The sequence below is a fragment of the Saccostrea echinata genome, unplaced genomic scaffold (genome assembly GCF_033153115.1).
Source record: "Saccostrea echinata isolate AGI-Se365-2 ecotype Australia unplaced genomic scaffold, CSIRO_AGI_Sech_v1 ptg000024l, whole genome shotgun sequence".
Taxonomy (NCBI): Eukaryota; Metazoa; Mollusca; class Bivalvia; order Ostreida; family Ostreidae; genus Saccostrea; species Saccostrea echinata.
In genome coordinates, this window is record NW_026889773.1 from 2,182,349 (window position 1) to 2,203,088 (window position 20,740).

At 34.6% G+C, this 20,740-nt stretch overlaps 1 protein-coding gene across 1 annotated transcript; it reads right to left on the reverse strand.

The window, feature by feature from the left end:
* Positions 1-2,272: 2,272 nt before the first annotated feature.
* LOC133191705 (anaphase-promoting complex subunit 7-like) lies at positions 2,273-19,612 on the reverse strand. The gene is made up of 16 exons (XM_061327441.1): positions 19,528-19,612; positions 19,060-19,188; positions 16,871-16,948; positions 16,366-16,449; positions 13,169-13,284; positions 12,768-12,875; positions 11,841-12,024; positions 11,298-11,386; positions 9,767-9,881; positions 8,992-9,133; positions 8,155-8,255; positions 7,955-7,999; positions 7,559-7,671; positions 5,122-5,238; positions 3,561-3,681; positions 2,273-3,004 (listed from the first exon to the last, which is right to left on the reverse strand). The coding sequence occupies exons 1-16, from the start codon at positions 19,591-19,593 to the stop codon at positions 2,948-2,950; spliced, it is 1,665 nt and encodes a 554-aa protein (XP_061183425.1). The 5' UTR covers positions 19,594-19,612; the 3' UTR covers positions 2,273-2,947.
* Between the last annotated feature and the right edge of the window lie 1,128 nt (positions 19,613-20,740).

Genomic DNA, 20,740 nt, shown 5'->3' on the forward strand with positions numbered 1-20,740 from the left:
TAACAATCAAATTCTGATTCTCTCTGACGGGTTCAAGCTCTTTTCCTTTATACTCATTAGATAATGATTTATAGATGTAATCTTTACATTTCTAGAATGTGTACTAATTACGATATTAACTGACTCTCTTTACATTGACTTTATTGCACTGGAGTTGCAGGTCTTGTCTTCCTGCAGTCACATGATACAATAATGGTTCAAGTCTCATTTCTCATGGTACAGTCATGGTTAAAGTTTACAGTTACATGGTACAGTCATGGTTAAAGTTTACAGTTACATGGTACAGTCATGGTTAAAGTGGTAGTAGTCTGAAGTGTAGTACATGACAGTCAGGAACGGATGTTAATGCAGGCTGCCCAGCACTCTTTCACAAAAACTTAGGGCGACTTTTAGGAACTAAATTAAGAAATTTTAGAACTCATTTAGGACTAAAGTTAGATTTTTTTCACTAAATAAGGGCAGTACCAGACATTTAAATAGAATATCCTTCGCAAATTTGACAATAAACTCAAAAAAAAAAAAAAAAAAAAAAAAAAAAAAAACTAAGTACAGACAGAACGTCTTACCACTGGTCAAATGCTTTTCACTGCATAATCTAATTAGAACTGTAAAGTACATTAGGGCACATTTTGAATGAATGCATTTTCAAAAAGGGTAGAGTAGAAATCTTTAAAAAAAAAGGGAAAATTTACGTGAAAAATTAGGGCTTTTTGGGATGAGGGTTCAACTTAAATTCAACAATTTTAAAATAACTTTATGAAAACCAAGGAAAATTAATTTTTTTTAAGAATTTTAGGGCGCCGGACAGCCTGTAATTGAGAATTTTTAGCTCACGTGATCCGAAAGCTCAGGTGAGTTTTTTTTCTGCATGATCACATGTTGTCTGGCGTCCGTCTGTCTCTATAAACTTTGCACATTTTCGACTTCTTCTCCAGAACAACTGGGCCAATGTCAACCAAACATGCCACAAAGCATCCTTGGGTGAAGAGGATTAAAGTTTCTTCAAATGGAGGGCCACGCCCTCTTTCAAGTGGCGATTAAGAATTAGTAAAAATTTAGAGGCATCTTTCAAATATTTTCGTCTAAAGAACCACTTAACCAAAAAGGTTGAAATTTAAATGAAAGCTTTATTTTATAGTTTACTTTCGTGTTTGATCAAATTATGACCCCAGGTGAAGGGTGGGGCCACAATGGGTGATCAAAGTTTTCATAGGAATATATAGAAAAACTTTAAAAATCTCCTCAAGAACAGCAAAAGCATAATTAGTGATATTGATATGAAAGCGTCCTCAGAGAGTGTAGATTAAACTTCGTTCAAATCATGACCCCCTGGTGAAAGGGTGGGACCACAGAGGATGATAGTTTTACATAGGAATATATAGGAAAAATCTTAAGAAGTCTTCTTCTCAAGAATAGCAACGGCAAGATGATTAGTCAAATCGATATGGAAGCAGTCTCAGGTAGTGTTGATTCAAATTTATCAAAATCATGACTCCTTGGGAGTAGGGTGTGGCCACAATGGATAATCAAAGTTTTATTTAGGGATATATAGGAAAAAAATCTGCTGATGAATAGCAGGACCATAGCGACGATGAATAGCAGGGCCATAGTAACTCAGGTGATCTTGTAGGTAAGCATGGGCCCCTTGTTGTAATTTTTTTTGGGGGGGGGGAGTTCTCATGAACAAGCCTCTTTTCTTCACAAATGACTTTTGTTCCATGTCTCCTGACTCTGGGGGAGCGGGTATCCAAGGTCATTTTTTGGTTAGTTTACTATACAGGTTTCTTCACTACGAAAATCCTTGGGGGGATGTTTCCAGATCCACTTGTCCCTCCCCATACTTCTGACTGGTATTATAGATAATATATGTCCTGCAGAGTCTCACACTCTCCCTTTGGAAAGTTGCATAACACTATAACCTCAGACATTAAGCTGACCCAATCAGAACTTTTCTTCTATGAATTTTATAGTATTGATGGACTTACCAATATGAGAACATTATAATTATGTACCTGTGTTTAAGAAACATAATTTTACGCAAGTAAAACACTTCCACCACCCCGAGTTGGTAAAGGGCGGTAACAAACTGAGGCACATCACAGTGACATCACTAACATACTGTATATGTCCTGTTAATTGTTACATTGTGAAATTAGCCGCTGAATCCGTTTGCATTTCAGACATAACTGTATATTGAGGCAGATTTTTTTTATGTATGAAACACAAAGATAGTTACAATGCCGTGGTTGTACAAACTGAATCAAAAAATTAATTCTATAAAAAGCTTTTTTATTTAATTCATTGAATTAAAACACATATTCTATATACACAATTCATTCTGATTACAAGACCATTTATTATTAGATCACCTTACAAATACACATCTCACATCAAACAGTATCATAGTATTTACATGTAAGTAAAGATAAATTTATTTTTCGTGCAAAATGAAGAACAAAAACAGTATACTGGAGATTAATAGCCTCATTAATCAATCATTTTCCATGAAAAGCTACTGAATCACATTAAAAAAATCACAACATTTTAAGACAATGTTCATGTAATCATGCACCACCATTCTAACATACAATATACATGTAATCATGCACCACCATTCTAACATACAATGTACACGTAATCATGCACCACCATTCTAACATACAATGTACATGTAATTATGCACCACCTTTCTAGTGTTGATACAACTTGTTAAGGCAGTACAAACACAGGTATGTCACAATTCCTCAGAGAGTTATTTTACATCTTTTACAGAGCAGAAGCTGTGTGGATCGGAAAACAGTTCAGACCGAGACACCTCTCTCACTTTTTGTGAAAATAGAACCATTTTCTGTAGAATAGTCTGATCCATATATAGGTCACCGCTGAGAGGGGGATGTCCTAAGTCCTAGTCAGTACTTGTCTGAGGTCTCGTCAGGGTGGGGGTCAATCAGCTGAATTCAGTGTCTGACCAGGCACTCTCTACATCACTGCCGTCAAACTCCTCCTAAAACAAAAAGTGTACATGTGTCATACAGTCCATGGTAAACCCAAATAATGCACAATACAGGACTATGTACTGTACATAAAGGTTATTTTTGCTCCGGGGTATATTTGCTCATTCACACAACAATTTCATCATATATGAAGTTTGTCCAAATACAGTTTTGTTAAAGGAGAAATAACTCTCTCTGTGTTGATTCCCTTTCGTTTTAGAAGTCATCCACTTGATTACACGAAAATGCAAGAGACTCATGGCTATGCCTGAGTCAGTTGACTCTGCTATTCTTAAGATTTTTCCTCATTATTCCAATAAAAAATGTTAAATTGTTGCCCCGTCCTTGCTCCAAGGGGTTATGATATAACTTGAATCCACACATTATGGGTTTCAGGATGATTTTTAAATCAAAATTTCATTTCTAATTTTTCAACATAAAAGTATTTTGAAATTTTGACAAATGTTATAAATGTCAACAAAGTGTGTACTCATTAATGAAATGTTATCTTTTCTTGATTCCAAACATTTTTCTCCTTCAGAGATAACCTAGACACCTTTGACCCACCTCTTCATCACTGTTATCCATGTCCTCCACTCCGACATCATAGGCGCTCTCTAGCCCCATATCATTCTGCTTCTCCACCCTCTCCATGCCCTCCCTCACACGGACATTAGACGGGTCTAAACTAAAAATAGAAACACGGACATTAGACAGGTCTAGACTAAAAAAAGAAACACGGACATTAGACGGGTCTAAACTAAAAATAGAAACACGGACATTAGACAGGTCTAGACTAAAAAAAGAAACACGGACATTAGATGAGTCTAAACTAAAAATAGAAATATGGACATTAGACGGGTCTAAACTAAAAAAAGAAATATGGACATTAGACGGGACTAAACTAAAAATAGAAATATGGATATTAGACAAGTCCAAACCAAAAATAGAAACACTGACATTAGACGGGTCAAGACTAAAAATAGAAATATGGACTTTAGACAGGTCTAAACTAAAAATAGAAACAGACATTAGGCGGGTCTAAACTAAAAACAGAAATATGGACATTAGACTGGTCTAGACTAAAAATAGAGACATGGACATTAGACAGGTCTAAACTAAAAATAGAAACACGGACATTAGATGAGTCTAAAATAAAAATAGAAATATGGACATTAGATGGGTCTAAACTAAAAATAGAAATATGGACATTAGACAGGTCTAAATTAAAAATAGAAATATGGACATTAGATGGGTCTAAACTAAAAATAGAAATATGGACATTAGATGAGTCTAAACTAAAAATAGAAACACTGACACGAGATGAGTCTAAACTAAAAATAGAAATATGGACATTAGATGGGTCTAAACTAAAAATAGAAATATGGACATTAGATGGGTCTAAACTAAATATAGAAATATGGACATTAGATGAGCTAAACTAAAAATAAAAAAAACTGACATGAGTCTAAACTAAAAATAGAAATATGGACATTAGATGGGTCTAAACTAAAAATAGAAATATGGACATTAGACAGGTCCAAACTAAAAATAGAGACACTGACATTAGACGGGTCTAAACTAAATATAGAAACATGGACATTAGATGGGTCTAAACTAAAAACAGAAACACTGACATTAGATGGGTCCAAACTAAAACAGAAACATAGACATTAGACAGGTCCAAACAAAAAAACTGAAATATGGATATTAGATAGGTCCAAACTAAGAATAGAAATATGGACATTAGACGGGTCTAAACTAAAAATAGAAACACTGACATTAGACGGGTCCAAACTAAAAAGTGATATATGGATATTAGATGGGTCTAAACTAAGAATAGAAATATGGACATTAGATTAATCCAATCTAAAAACAGAAATACAAGGACCATGAAGTTTACGATCTGTTGTTCCCCTTTATCTACAGGCCTACCAATCATAGTATAAAGTGATTCAATACTTTTATGGAAGAAGCTGAAAATACTCTTAAGTTTACAACAATGTATGATGTCAAACAAAAAAAGGAAAATAGTAGGAAATGCGACTGACTCAGTTGACCAAAATTGATTTTAAAAAATCATTATTAAATATTACAATTTAACTCAGAATAAAACTGGTCTTGTTACCTCAGTGCTATACTAAACTGGTCTAGTGCTTCTTGGTGTTCATGGGTCTGCGTGAGGAATTCTGCCAACATCTGGTGAAGTCGACATGTACTGTGGGTCTCCAGTTGTTTTCGTAATCTGAAACAAAAATTTGGAGAAACTGCCATTTTCTATCACATAATAATATCATGACAATTCCCAATTTGATGTTAAGGTTAAATGATTGAAAGACTTGAATGGTTTCTAAAGTATCAATTCCTTTCAAGCAAACAGCCATAGATAAATTGTATCATTCACTCTATTTGTGTATATCCATCTCATAAACATTTGTTTTTTTTACTAATAACATTGTTCATATTTACATAACTACCTATCGATATACATCTTTTTTACCTGCAAGTGTTACTCTTATCATATTACTCATGCTTACACCTCTCTATCCTCCATCTTGCCAGTAACATTTACAATACTTGCATATTCATTACAATCCTTTTTCACTGTCCTCCTAGTAACATTCATCATAATACATTCTATTTCCACAATGGAAGAGTTATACTTCTTAGTGCGCTCTTTTGTGAAAAAGTCGGAAAATGTACAAATCTTGCGGGAGTTCTGGGACAAACGTTACATAAACATGTAAACAATATGTTGAATGTCGATGAACAATTCCTAAGAAAATGCAAATGAAATATTTTATTGTTGTGGACTTTATATACATCAAGAGTAGGAATGACAACGATATCAATTTATATCTATTGTTGATCGTATGCATCTATTTATCGTATGGTACATCTAAATACAATACACATGCCTCAGAAAAGGCGTACTTTTTATTAATGGATGATAAATTTAGGGTTCTCGCTCTCTTACATATGTCTTTTAGTTCTTCTAATCTTTAATTGAAATGACAAATACATTTAACATTTAAAATTGGATTGAGATTGGCATGTTTTGTATTATCCGCAACGCCATGCTGTCCCAGTTAGATGACCAAACGTGCCTCTAATTTTGAAGAGTTCACTAATGGAAATAGAACGTATTCTCTTTCCTCCTTTATCAGTAACATTTCCCCGGTTCCTTACATCTATATCCCCCTTAATACCATGAATAATGTCTCTATTCTAATCTTGTAACAGTATGATGTCCTAAATCTTACACCTCTATCCTCTTTCATACCAGTAACAATCCCCATACTTACATCTGTATCCCCTGTCATACCAGAAACATTCCCTAGAATAACATCTCTATCCCCTGTCAAACCAGTAACATTCCCCATACCTACATCTCTATCCCTTGTCATACCAGTAACATTCCCCATACTCACATCTCTATCCCCTGTCATACCAGTAACATTCCTCATACTTACATCTCTATCCCCTGTCATACCAGAAACATTCCCTAGAATAACATCTCTATCCCCTGTCATACCAGTAACATTCCCCATACCTACATCTTTATCCCCTGTCATACCAGTAACATTCCTCATACTTACATCTCTATCCCCTGTCATACCAGTAACATTCCCCATACTTATATCTCTATCCCCTGAAATACCAGTAACATTCCCCATACTTACATCTCTATCCCCTGTCATACCAGTAACATTCCACATACTTAAATCTCTATCCCCTGTCATACCAGTAACATTCCTGATACTTACATCTCTATCCCCTGTCATACCAGTAACATTCCCCATACTTATATCTCTATCCCCTGAAATACCAGTAACATTCCACATACTCACATCTCTATCCCCTGTCATACCAGTAACATTCCTCATACTTACATCTCTAGGCCCTGTCATATTAGTAACATTCCCTATACTTACATCTCTATCCCCTGTCATACCAGTAACATTTCCCATAATTACATCTCTATCCACTGTCATACCAGTAACATTCCTGATACTTACATCTCTATCCCCTGTCATACCAGTAACATTCCCCATACTTACATCTCTATCCACTGTCATACCAGTAACATTCCCCATACTCACATCTCTATCCCCTGTCATACCAGTAACATTCCTGATACTTACATCTCTAGACCCTGTCATATTAGTAACATTCCCTATACTTACATCTCTATCCCCTGTCATACCAGTAACATTCCCCATACCTACATCTCTATCCCCTGTCATACCAGTAACATTCCACATACTTACATCTCTATCCCCTGTCATACCAGTAACATTCCACATACTTACATCTCTATCCACTGTCATACCAGTAACATTCCCCATACTCACATCTCTATCCCCTGTCATACCAGTAACATTCCTGATACTTACATCTCTAGACCCTGTCATATTAGTAACATTCCCTATACTTACATCTCTATCCCCTGTCATACCAGTAACATTCCCCATAAATACATCTCTATCCCCTGTCATAACAGCAACATTCCCCATACCTACATCTCTATCCCCTGTCATACCAGTAAGATTTTTCATACTTACATCTCTATTCCCTTATCATACTGCTGCTCCTGGCCTAGAATTTCCACCATTATATAGACAGCCTCTAGGAATGAAGGATCTAACTTCATAGCTTTCTCTAGATATGGCTTAGCCTGAAATGGTTTGTATAGTAAATTGGAAATTTGATGATCAGTCGATTCAAATATTTTTAATACACACCAAGCTTTTACATTATTGACTATTCAAAAATTCTGTATTGATTGATAAACAAGTGAACAATTATAGAATAATAAGAAAATAAACTAGTGATGATTCTTCAATGCATTGTTGCTGAAGCAATATTTCCCTTTATTTTAACAGTTTACCTTGATGTTCTAAGCTTTGTTGTAACAGTTAAATGATCATACCTTTAATGTTACTTTTAAATGTTCTTACCTTTGCTGTAACAGTTGGTGTCTTGGCAAGAACTGAGGCATATAGCTATAACAAAGCATAATGAAACATAAATAAAAAGTTTAAATAAGAAAAGTAAGCGCATTATAAATTAATTTTAATGATCCCTTCACCAGTAACTTACCGTTAGTGTCCTGGCTGTAGTACCCCGAGTTTATATGATCCCTTTACTAATAACTCACCGTTAGTGTCCTTGCTGTGGTGCCCAGAGTTTTGATTGCTTTTCCTGCCCAGGTCAGGGCTTCTCTGTGTCTATATAGAGCCATGTAACACTGTATCAAGCCTGGAAGTCAGACAGGAATAATACCTTAAAATGTAATACTGTACTTCACAAAACACTGATTATACATCAACTAAGGGCAATTATCTTCAGTAACATCCATCAATGAATGAAAAAATTCAAAACATTGAAATTATTAAGTTATACCTTCATTCACACCTGTGTAGGCCTTGTATCTGTATGGTGCTAGCCTCAATGCTCCCTTTATTTGGGATTACCTTTTTTCCACTATTATCAATGTGGAGCTAGCCTAAGTGCTTCCTTTGTGTGGAGTAACATTATCCACCTTCTTACCTGTGTAAGCCGAGTGGCATTATCCACTTTCTTACCTGTGTAAGCCATGTGGCAATATCCACTTTCTTACCTGTGTAGGCCTTGTATCGGTGTGGAGCTAGCCTCAGTGATCCCTTTATTTGTGGAGTGGCATTATCCACTTTCTTACCTGTGTAAACTTCGTATCTGTGTGGAGCTAGCCTCAGAGCTTCCTTCCTGTGTGGAGTGGGATTATCCACTTTTTTACCTGTGTAAGCCTTGTGGTATTATCCAACTTTCTTACCTGTGTAAGCCAAGTGGCATTATCCACTTCCTTACCTGTGTAAATTGTGTGGCATTATCCACCTTCTTACCTGTGTAAGCCTTGTGGCATTATCCACTTTCTTACCTGTGTAAGCCTTGTATCTGTGTGGATCTAGTCTCAGTGCTCCCTTTATTTGTGGAGTGGCATTATCCTCTTTCTTACCTGTGTAAGCCTCATATCTGTGTGGAGCTAGCCTCAGTGCTTCCTTCATGTGTGGAGTAGCATCATCCACTTTTTTCAGCTCCAGTAAAGCTGTACCTTTCAGCAGGAAGGCCTCAATGTTGTATGGATCAAGTGTGTTTGCCTGTCAGAGTGAGAAAGACTCTAAATGAGACTGTAGCTCAGCTGATTTGTACTGAAATAATCTATATCTTGATGCGAGTGCATTTGAACAATTTTTAATCAATTCATATAGTGATGACAAAAAACACTACTAATTCAGATAGAAAATAAACACACAAAATGCTTAACATTAATCTAATCTACATTATATATTAGGTTTTAATACCAGATAGACTTCATACTGGAAGAGTAGCATAGTGAAATATAACACTTTAATTATTCTATGTGTAATTTTAATTAGAGACCAACGGCAGCAATAACCGCAGAACTAAAAACTGCCACAAAAAATTATGTATTTGAATTCCATATTTTTTACCAAATGAGCGTCATTACATTTAACATGTTTAAATCCAAGAAACACTGTAGAAGGATCGGCATTTCATAACAATTCTTAACAAAAGCAGAATATGCATTAAGATGGATGACACCATGCAATCTGTACATGTATGAATGCATGTAAACTTGTTTACTCTATGTTTAATGTAATTCCTATTGGTGCTACTATCTGTTCAAATGTCAGTCTTATAGTACATTCTGTAGTTTGTAATCATCTATAAACTACATAATGATTAGATACAGATATGAAGTATTCAACCTTTTGTGCAAAGTAGATTGTTTTGGAGACTTTTCTGGTTGCTAAGCAATAGTAACCAAGGGAGATCCAGGGTTCTGCTGCTTGTTCTGTGATCTTCAGTAACTGCTGGGACAATCTGTCAACAAAGAAATATAACAGTTCCTGTGTACACAGATGTCTGAGAATAAAAATCTCATCAACTTTGATGTATAACAAAGCTGTTCTTGGAATTTGATATACTCTCAAAACAAATTCAAAATCTGTGAGATTTTCTTTGTCTGTTATGATATAAACAGTACATATACAGTATGTGTGTTTGAAATTAAAAGATAAACTATTAATTACTATAGCCCACCATCTTTAGCTTTAATTCAGTTTTCATAGAAAATTTGAACATGCTAATTACGGATATATATTTAGTTGTGTATTAAAAAACAGACAATATTTATTTTACCTATTCTGTGAAGAAAGGCTTTTCAAAATGACTCACTGAGTCGCTTAAATTTGTTACGAAAATGTCTGCACTCATTTGTTTACATTTTCACATTTCTTTTATGATTAGAAGTAATAAATTGTCCATTGCAACTTCAATCTGACATTTTCTTTTGTTATACCAAATAAAAATATACAATGGCATATAATTAAGAAATGAATTTAAAAACTATCCAATTTATAAGGTATAAATTTGGTTGGGGCAGTTTACGCTTTATAAACCGCAAAGCGTAAACTGTTTATACTCAGTATAAATACCCAGTTTATACTGTATAAATTGGGTAGCTATTAATTTCATTCCTTATAATTTAATTTTCATTCATTTAGTGTCAGAAAAAAAGAAGATTGCCTTAAAAATGACTTCAAATTGTACAATATTTAAATTTAACGTCAGGCGATCAATACATTTTTGACGCAACTCATTGTGACGTAGGCAAACCCAATTTATACGATATAAAGTAAATTTTTTATCCAATCAAATACCGCGTAATATCCAGAATCAGGGTTCGACATTAACGTTAGTCCGTTAGTCTCAGACCAATACATTTTCATTCGGACTAAGAAAATCTGTAGCTAATTAGTCCGAACAGACCAATAAAAATTTCTGGAAAACAAAATGAATAAATCACCTGAGTTCGAATCCCACTGTGGGATGTGGAGACCCAATCTGATTAAAATACAGATCTCTTCATATCGCAAAGCGCAGAGATCTTTGCGATGATTGGCCTTAAAAAATGACTTCAAATTGTACAAAATTTAAATTTAACGTCAGGCGGATCAATACGTTTTTAACTCAAGTCATTGTGACGTAGGCAACCCAATTTATACGATATAAAGTAAATTTTTTTATCCAATCAAATACTGCGTTATAACCAGAATCAAATTATTTGATAGTAAAAAATCTCAACAATGCAACTAACTTTTTATTTCCCCTCAAAAAGTTTTCTTAAACTTTCCATAAAAAAGTTCAAGCATTCTTTAAGAAAATCCTAACAACTCCCTGTTTTCTCCTTAAAATTATTTATTTTGCTTCCAAGATAAAAAGACTGTATGTACATACTTCAAAAGCTCCTTGACCTTTCTGTCCTTAGCCAGGAGATAGGAATAGAGATCCATGTTCTTCATATGCATGGGATCCAGGGCATGAATCTAGTGTTAACAGAATCGATAAAGTAAAATCATAAAATATATATAGTATGGGATCCAGGGCATGTATCTAGTGTCAACAAAGTTAATAAAGTCAAATCACAATAAATATAGTATCATAAATGAATATTAATTTTTATAGGTAACAGCTTATCCTTGATATAGGTATATATAGAAAAAAAATCTACTAGATAAGGATAAACTTAATAAAACACATTAATAGCACTATATCATCCAGTAGTATCCAGTGGATGTTACATAATAATTATATATAAAAAAATATTAAGTTACAAATTAGGACTTTGATCCCCATGAAAATTGATGAAAACCACAGTACTGGTTATGGCGAGAACAGTGACGAAACCTTTGTGTGATACTTACTCTCTGGAACAGTGATAGAGTCTGTGTGTGATACTTACTCTCTGGAACAGTGACAGAGTCTGTGTGTGATACTTACTCTCTGGAACAGTGACAAAGCCTGTGTGTATTGTCCATCGTAGAACTTAGCCTCCGCCAGACTGTCCAGGAGCTGTGTGTTGTCATGGAGATAGGATGGATTGTCCAGCGAGGACAGAGTGGCTATGGCTGACATGTAGTCCCTCTGTGATAACTGAGCCTGGCCTTTAATCCACAAGGACAACCTAAAACAACAGTAGAGAATGCAATAGCATTCAGTAACCATAAGTGGCTCAAGGGCCAATGAATGACCTATGCCTTGCTGTTCTTAAGAAGATGATAACAATATATATGATATATTCTTCAAAAAGCATAGGGAAAATCATAACAATATGTGCTGATTAAATTATTACATGAGACTGGACTTATCATGTGAACCAGAATTATATTGTTCTCACCAATCTGAGCTGTTGTGGACTTATCATGTAAACCAGAATTATATTGTTCTCACCAATCTGAGCTGTTGTGGACTTATCTTGTTAACCAGAATTATATTGTTCTCACCAATCTGACCTGTTGTGGACTTATCTTGTGAATAAGAATTATATTGTTCTCACCAATCTGAGCTGTTGTGGGCTTATTTTGTGAATAAGAATTATATTGTTCTCACCAATCTGAGCTGTTGTGGACTTATCATGTAAACCAGAATTATATTGTTCTCACCCATCTGAGCTGTTGTGGACTTATCTTGTGAATAAGAATTATATTGTTCTCACCAATCTGAGCTGTTGTGGGCTTATCTTGTGAATAAGAATTATATTGTTCTCACCAATCTGAGCTGTTGTGGACTTATCATGTAAACCAGAATTATATTGTTCTCACCAATCTGAGCTGTTGTGGACTTATCATGTAAACCAGAATTATATTGTTCTCACCAATCTGAGCTGTTGTAGACTTATCATGTGAACCAGAATTATTTTGTTCTCACCAATCCGAGCTGTTGTGGGCTCCATTCATCACCAGGGCTGCTACATCTGGTCCCTTCACCCCCAGGGACATCAGTCCAGTCATGGCCTCCAAGGCTAAAGGACACTCCCTGTCAATACAGTAATAGAACTCTTCAACTCTTTTTAACTGTTTCCTCTATCAGTAGCATTCGTTAGGAGCACTTTCCAATTGTTTCTATAATTAGTAACATACCTGAAAACAATTTTATTGGTGTTTAGAGTTTATGCAAGTGATATAAATGTGGATCCCTTTAAAGCTACAAGAGTTTCCATTTACATTAACACAGCCTTGGTTCTCTGAAGTCATTGTGGGTTTCTATAACTTATAACATACCTGAAACCTCGTTGTTGTTATTGAAGGTTTCTATAATTAGTAACATACCTGAGAACCTCTTTGTAGCTGGTAATGGCTGACCGGTCCATGCCCACCCTAATGTAGAGTTTAGCCAGGGCTAGGTTGATTTTAGGGGTTCTCTGTTTAGAACTTATGCCCTGTAACTGAAACAGAACATGGGAATATACAGCTATGGTAAGGAAAACATCATGCATTTTTAATCATTATTTTTTCTGACCAAAACAAATGCTTTCTTTCCACTTTTAGATCCATTACATCAAATACTGAATTTCATGCACCCTAATTTTTAATAGCTTCATCAAGATTCTGATGAACTTCAGTAAATAAGTGGACTAATGGCCAGTAATTCATATATATTAGTTTTAAATAATGTTTACTTTGGAAAATGTGACAAAATCTATATAAAAACATAAAAGATTTTTTCCCCACAAACATTGACCTCCTTCAAAAATGCTTTACGATATTGAATCTTAATGAATATTGATATACAGCTATGTAATGAAAATAAGATCATTTATGACTTTAAGCAAACCAATACAGATTAATAAATCCATATCTGAATTCATTTTTAACAGACACACATAAGCACTTACATATATGTAGTATCATTTCAATTGATGGAATGCTAGAATTGTTTACTAGGACTTGATATGAGAACAGACACCTGCATGACTTTACCAGATGTAAATTAGAGGAAACTGTACAAGCCTTAAGATTATTATACTCTGTCTATCACCACTGTTGAAACAAACTGTTGTGGTTTAAGAACTTAATTAAGGAGCAGCCGTTTACACAATATACTTATTCAACATATTTACTGTGTAAGGGTTCCACTGTATGTATATATGAGTCCACCTTGCCATAACCAAGACTTCTCTACACTGTTAAATTTATCTAACCATAACCATGACTTCTCTACACTGTTAAGTCTATCTTACCATAGCTTCTCTACACTGTTAAGTCTATCTTACCATGGCTTCTCTACACTGTTAAGTCTATCTTACCATGACTTCTCTACACTGTTAAGTCTATCTTACCATGACTTCTCTACACTGTTAAGTCTATCTTACCATAGCTTCTCTACACTGTTAAGTCTATCTTACCATGGCTTCTCTACACTGTTAAGTCTATCTTACCATAACCATGACTTCTCTTCACTGTTAAGTCTATCTTACCATGACTTCTCTACACTGTTAAGTCTATCTTACCATGACTTCTCCACACTGTTAAGTCTATCTTACCATGACTTCTCTACACTGTTAAGTCTATCTTACCATGGCTTCTCTACACTGTTAAGTCTTTCTTACCATGACTTCTCTACACTGTTAAGTCTATCTTACCATGACTTCTCTACACTGTTAAGTCTATCTTACCATAGCATCTCTACACTGTTAAGTCTATCTTACCATGACTTCTCTACACTGTTAAGTCTATCTTACCATAACCATGACTTCTCTTCACTGTTAAGTCTATCTTACCATGACTTCTGTACACTGTTAAGTCTATCTTACCATGGCTTCTCTACACTCTTCAGTCTATCTTAACATGACTTCTCTACACTGTTCAGTCCATCTTACCATGACTTCTCTACACTGTTCAGTCTATCCTACCATGGCTTCTCTACACTGTTAAGTCTATCTTTCCATGACTTCTCTACACTGTTAAGTCTATCTTACCAAGGCTTCTCTACACTGTTAAATCTATCTTACCATGACCATGGCTTCTCTACACTGTTAAGTCTATCTTACCAAGACTTCTCTACACTGTTAAGTCTATCTTACCATGACCATGGCTTCTCTACACTGTTAATTCTATCTTACCATGACCATGGCTTTTCTACACTGTTAATTCTATCTTACCATGACCATGGCTTCTCTACACTGTTAAGTCTATCTTACCATGACTTCTCTACACTTTTAAGTCTATCTTACCATAGCTTCTCTACACTGTTAAGTCTACCTTACCATGACTTCTCTACACTGTTAAGTCTATCTTACCATGGCTTCTCTACACTGTTCAGTCTATCTTAACATGACTTCTCTACACTGTTCAGTCTATCTAACCATGACTTCTCTACACTGTTAAGTCTATCTTACCATGGCTTCTCTACACTGTTAAGTCTATCTTACCATGGCTTCTCTACACTGTTAAGTCTATCTTACCATGACCATGGCTTCTCTACACTGTTAACTCTATCTTACCATGACTTCTCTACACTGTTAAGTCTATCTAACCATGACTTCTCTACACTGTTAAGTCTATCTTACCATGGCTTCTCTACACTGTTAATTCTATCTTACCATGGCTTCTCTACACTGTTAAGTCTATCTTACCATGGCTTCTCTACACTGTTAAGTCTATCTTACCATGACCATGGCTTCTCTACACTGTTAAGTCTATCTAACCATGACTTCTCTACACTGTTAAGTCTATCTTACCATGACCATGACTTCTCTACACTGTTAATTCTATCTTACCATGACCATGGCTTCTCTACACTGTTAATTCTATCTTACCATGACCATGGCTTCTCTACACTGTTAAGTCTATCTTACCATGACTTCTCTACACTGTTAAGTCTATCTTACCATGACTTCTCTTCACTGTTAAGTCTATCTTACCATGACTTCTCTACACTGTTAATTCTATCTTACCATGGCTTCTCTACACTGTTAAGTCTATCTTACCATGGCTTCTCTACACTGTGAAGTCTATCTTACCATGACCATGGCTTCTCTACACTGTTAAGTCTATCTAACCATGACTTCTCTACACTGTTAAGTCTATCTTACCATGACTTCTCTACACTGTTAATTCTATCTTACCATGACCATGGCTTCTCTACACTGTTAATTCTATCTTACCATGACCATGGCTTCTCTACACTGTTAAGTCTATCTTACCATGACTTCTGTACACTGTTATGTCTATCTTACCATGACTTCTCTTCACTGTTAAGTCTATCTTACCATGACTTCTCTACACTGTTAAGTCTATCTTACCATGACTTCTCTACACTGTTAAGTCTATCTTACCATAACCATGACTTCTCTACACTGTTAAGTCTATCTTACCATGGCTTCTCTACACTGTTAAGTCTATCTTACCATAACCATGACTTCTCTACACTGTTAAGTCTTTCTTACCATGATCATGACTTCTCTTCACTGTTAATTCTATCTTACCATAACCATGACTTCTCTACACTGTTAAGTCTATCTTACCATAACCATGGCTTCTCTACACTGTTTGGTGGCCATCAGACATTGATATACTTTGTATTTCACCTCCACCTCATCTGTCAGCTCCTACAAACAACAGTCATGCAAACATCAACTACAGATACAGTGAATACATTTGTATTTTTCCTATTACTGCAATGTGTTTTTTGATCAGCCTCAAACAGTTTTTTTTTCCTCTCTGAGAGAAACCCTATTGAGAATTTTAATGGTTGCTATCTTAATACTTTTATTATTCTTCTAATATTATGTCATCGATTGGGTAGTTAAGTGAACTAAGCAGTTTAATAATGTTTGCTAGTTTGAAAATAAGAAAAATTTTAATTAAGCAAACGTAAAAAAGTTTCCATAATATATACTTATTAGTTTTATTTTTTCTGACTCTTGTTCATAAATGTTTGATGTGGCAAGCCTGGTTATGGAACCTACTGTATATATGATATGATATCAACATTTCAGAAGAATTTTACTAAAACGTTTTTTCACTTACTATAACTGGTGATGGTTTGTCCTTCACTTTTTCTTTGTTCAGGGCTTTTCTCAGGTGAAGAGCTTTCTTATAAATATCCTGTGTACAAAAAAAAAATAATAATAAATAGGGTTGTCCCACAAAAATGCAAACTTTCTAGATAACTCTTTAACTACACAACCAAAATTACTCATTTTTCGAACATTATTGGGAAATAATATTTTCGTTATTTTGAATTAATATTAACATGAAGTTGTGATATCATATGAAGAAAGAAACAGCATTTAAATGGGGTTAAATATTGTAGTAGTTGGCGCACAGAAATTTTTTCACTTTTAGAAATAGCATTGTCATCAATGTTTTGTGTATTGCCCGATATAAACAAAAATTTAATGTGACAATAAAAGCTCTATGATCTAGAGTATCATTTTGTAATAGTTCATTATTATTACATGAAAGGCAATTATATGATGTTATATATATGCATAAACTTTCCATTAGCTATTGTTACGTTGGTGACATTGAACGTTAGTGCAGCACACCAAATTATCATTCAGTACTTTATTGAGTGGGGTTTGATTCCTGTCCACAAGGGAAAAGAGATAAAAACACTGGAATGACACAAATAGTTGTCTTAAGCACTGGTTTAAGGATGACTAGACAATTATTTGATGGTAGAGCAGGGATTTTTTTACCCTCTGACTCCAGGGGCCGGGGCCGTCAAGATTGGGGAAAATAGCGATATTTAGTTGAAACTGGGAAAAATATCTTCATACAAATAAAAACAAGGAAAAGTCAAATATTTAATCATTTTTCTTATTTTTTTATAGTATGAAGCTGAACTAAACCAGCTTTAGTGATATGAAATAATAGAAACTGTTCAGGACCTTAAAAATGGTAAAGCCGCAGGGTATAATAACAAACGGTAATAACAAATGTAAATGAACACTTTTATACAACGTTGTCATCTTTTTTACCTTTACGTAAGAAGTTCTTTAAAATAAAATAAAATTTGATAGTGGGTTTGTTCCAGATGAGTGGTTAATCGGTATTGTTTGACTAATTTATAAGAATAAGGGTGATTCAACACAGCCTGAAAATTACCGCCCTAGGCAAACTGGAGAGACTGACATGATGTACGTTTATTTATTAATTAACGATCCCGACTTTAATTTTTAAACATCGATCCCGCTTTAAAAAGTATGCATACAACATCCGTAGTATTCCGAATAACTTTCCGGAACTCCTCGGATGGCTCGTACATCGCACATAGAGGACATAAACACCTTTTTGTCATTATTTTATTTTAATAATTTACAACTTAATACTTTTTTCATATTGGGAATTTTTAGGTATAATTTTGGGAAAAACATGCACTTTTCAGCATTGGGAATGGGGCCGAATTTCGGCCCCAGAGAGACCCTAAAAAAATCCCTGTAGAGATGCTTAGTAGCCCACCAAATATGCCAAACAGAAAAGGAAGGAGCTTGTCATACATGGGGATCGTTGTATGACCAGGTTATGCTCGGGGCAGGGAAGTTGTCTATTCAAAGAATTAATTTCATGATCTTTCGATGCTTATAATATGTCCATGATGGGTACTTTGCTTATCAACTAAAAATCAAATGAGTGTCAATTTTCTGCATCATTAAAATTTGAAAGAAAAGAGCCTGAACAAATTTACAAATGCCATAAGTTATGTTTGATGTCATCGGTATTGTGCCAACAGCTATTATGTAACATTCATTTAACTAAGAGGAAAATGTTACTTACAGAGATATTTCGTTGAAATTTCTACGTAATATTCAAAAAATCTTAATAATAATGTATGCCAATTCTTAATTCTATAACATTAGTGAAACATAAAATAATATTAAAAATGTTTGCATTTTCCTGGGACAACCCAAATAAATAAATAAAACAAGGTAAAAGACGCCTCAAACTGAATATGAGGAACTGTCCTATCATGGAAATATGGGATACACATTTTTTTCTGCTGTGCAAGGTTATGAATATTTATTCAAACTAAACATTTGCAATCTATCAAGAGAAGATGCCAGGATAAACTGAATTAATTTTACTGTATTTTGTTGAACCAGAGCTATTTCTTTTTCTGTCTTGATTCATGTTTATTTACACATTAACAAGATACAGAGTTTCCAGAACTTTCAGATGATACCCAGTGTGTCTTATAAAATAAATCGTCATACCTCTGCCTTGTGAAATTCTTGTAAATGATACAGAGCATTGCCATAATAGACGATACACTGATATTTCTGGGGGAGATTCATCAGCTCCGCCTCTGGATTGTTATCACACAGCGTCAGAGCTATGGAAGCCTATAAAAATAAAATATATGATTTATAATTATATTATAAATTATATGCATATAGAAAATTAATTGGTTTTAACACAGACATAATCTTTGATTTTCTAGCTCACTGAACTATGAAAACACGATAAAATTAACAACAAAAAAAAAAAAAAAAAACCAAAAACAAACAAACAAAAAAAAAAAACCCAAAAAACAAACAAACAAACAAAAAAACATCAACATTTACATTTTACAGTGCTAAAAGCCTGTACTTTTGAGGTCTTAGCAGTCACCAACCCCTTGTAGCTTTATTTTTTCTTTACAAATAAACAAATGAAAATCTTATAAATCCACTAAAAATTACCAAATGCTTTAAGTCGTTGTGAAGTTCACAGTCGTGAAGTTGTTTAACATGTTCAAATAAATTCATTTTTGTAAATTTTCCAGCCGATTCTGATCTGCAGTGTTGTGGAGTTAAGAATTAGTGGAATATTGAACCCGATCTCAAATCGAAGCAGAGGTATTGCGATATTACAGCATGCATAAACCAATGCCGTAACTACCATTGAGGCAGGTGAGGCAAATGCCTCACTAAAATAGTTTTCTGAAAAGTGAAAAAAAGTTTTACTTTGAACTTTAATTACATTATACTCATGTGTGTCTTTGCACAGGCACTTGGGGTATGGAACCAACACCCCCCCCCTTTTCCATTTTTTTCCTTTTTAAATCTGATACATCGGTCGAAAACGGTATATTTAAAAACAACATATAGAGACAAAAGAGTTACGTTATTGATAACATATAGTGCATATTAGAATACAAAAATAGGAAAAAGGTGACTCGACCCCAGATTTAAAAAGAAAAAAATTGAAAAGGGGGGGATATCCCAAGTGTATGTGATCTATATTTCTAATAAATGCTTTATAAAAAGTTAAAACATTACTGAGGGCAGTCATCGACCCTGTGTTCATTTACTGAGCAAATCAGAACTGTTATAAACAAAGTAACATATAGATCTAGCTTGTGGCCTTTTATGAACCTTAGTAACTCTCAGTGTTATTATACCTCTAATGTTATTATACTATATAAAATAGAATACCATAAAACTGTTTATTTTCCCGAGAAGGCAGAGGCATAGCTGCCATTTGGCACTTAAGACACGTGTCTACACTCATCATTTCAGAAAAAATATAAGCAAAAATGTAAAAAAAAAAAAAAAAGAAGAAGAAGAAGAAACAACCAGCTTTTTCTATGAACAAACTTGAATTTGTATAAAATTTGTTGTAAAAAATTGCATGATTTATGTCATTATTTTTGAATACTTTTTATATAAATTTCCTCTTCAACTCTCCCAACTAAAGTTCTGAGGAAGAAAAAGTTGGATCACTTACCCAGAATTTTGTATTCTATATGGGGTCTCACCCAGAATTTTGCATTCTACATGGGGTCTCAAAATCGTGAAATCCATTTTCCGTCTGGGGGACAATGAAAATTCGCCGTATTAGGAAATGGATTCCTCCATCAGGGGACCATAAATTAGCTGTTTCCCCCATACCTATTCCATAACTGTTTATTTT

What these genes read in the sequence shown, in the direction of transcription:
- LOC133191705 (XM_061327441.1), bottom strand. Translation starts at nt 19,593, where the DNA reads ATGAATTTATTTGAACATGTTAAACAACTTCACGACTGTGAACTTCAC. An exon ending in CAGATATGAGGCTTACACAG is followed by an intron (nt 8,256 to 8,991) that starts GTAAGAAAGAGG and finishes TCTGACTTCCAG; the next exon opens with GCTTGATACAGTGTTACATG. An exon ending in CCACAGCAAGGACACTAACG is followed by an intron (nt 8,000 to 8,154) that starts GTGAGTTATTAG and finishes GCTTTGTTATAG; the next exon opens with CTATATGCCTCAGTTCTTGC.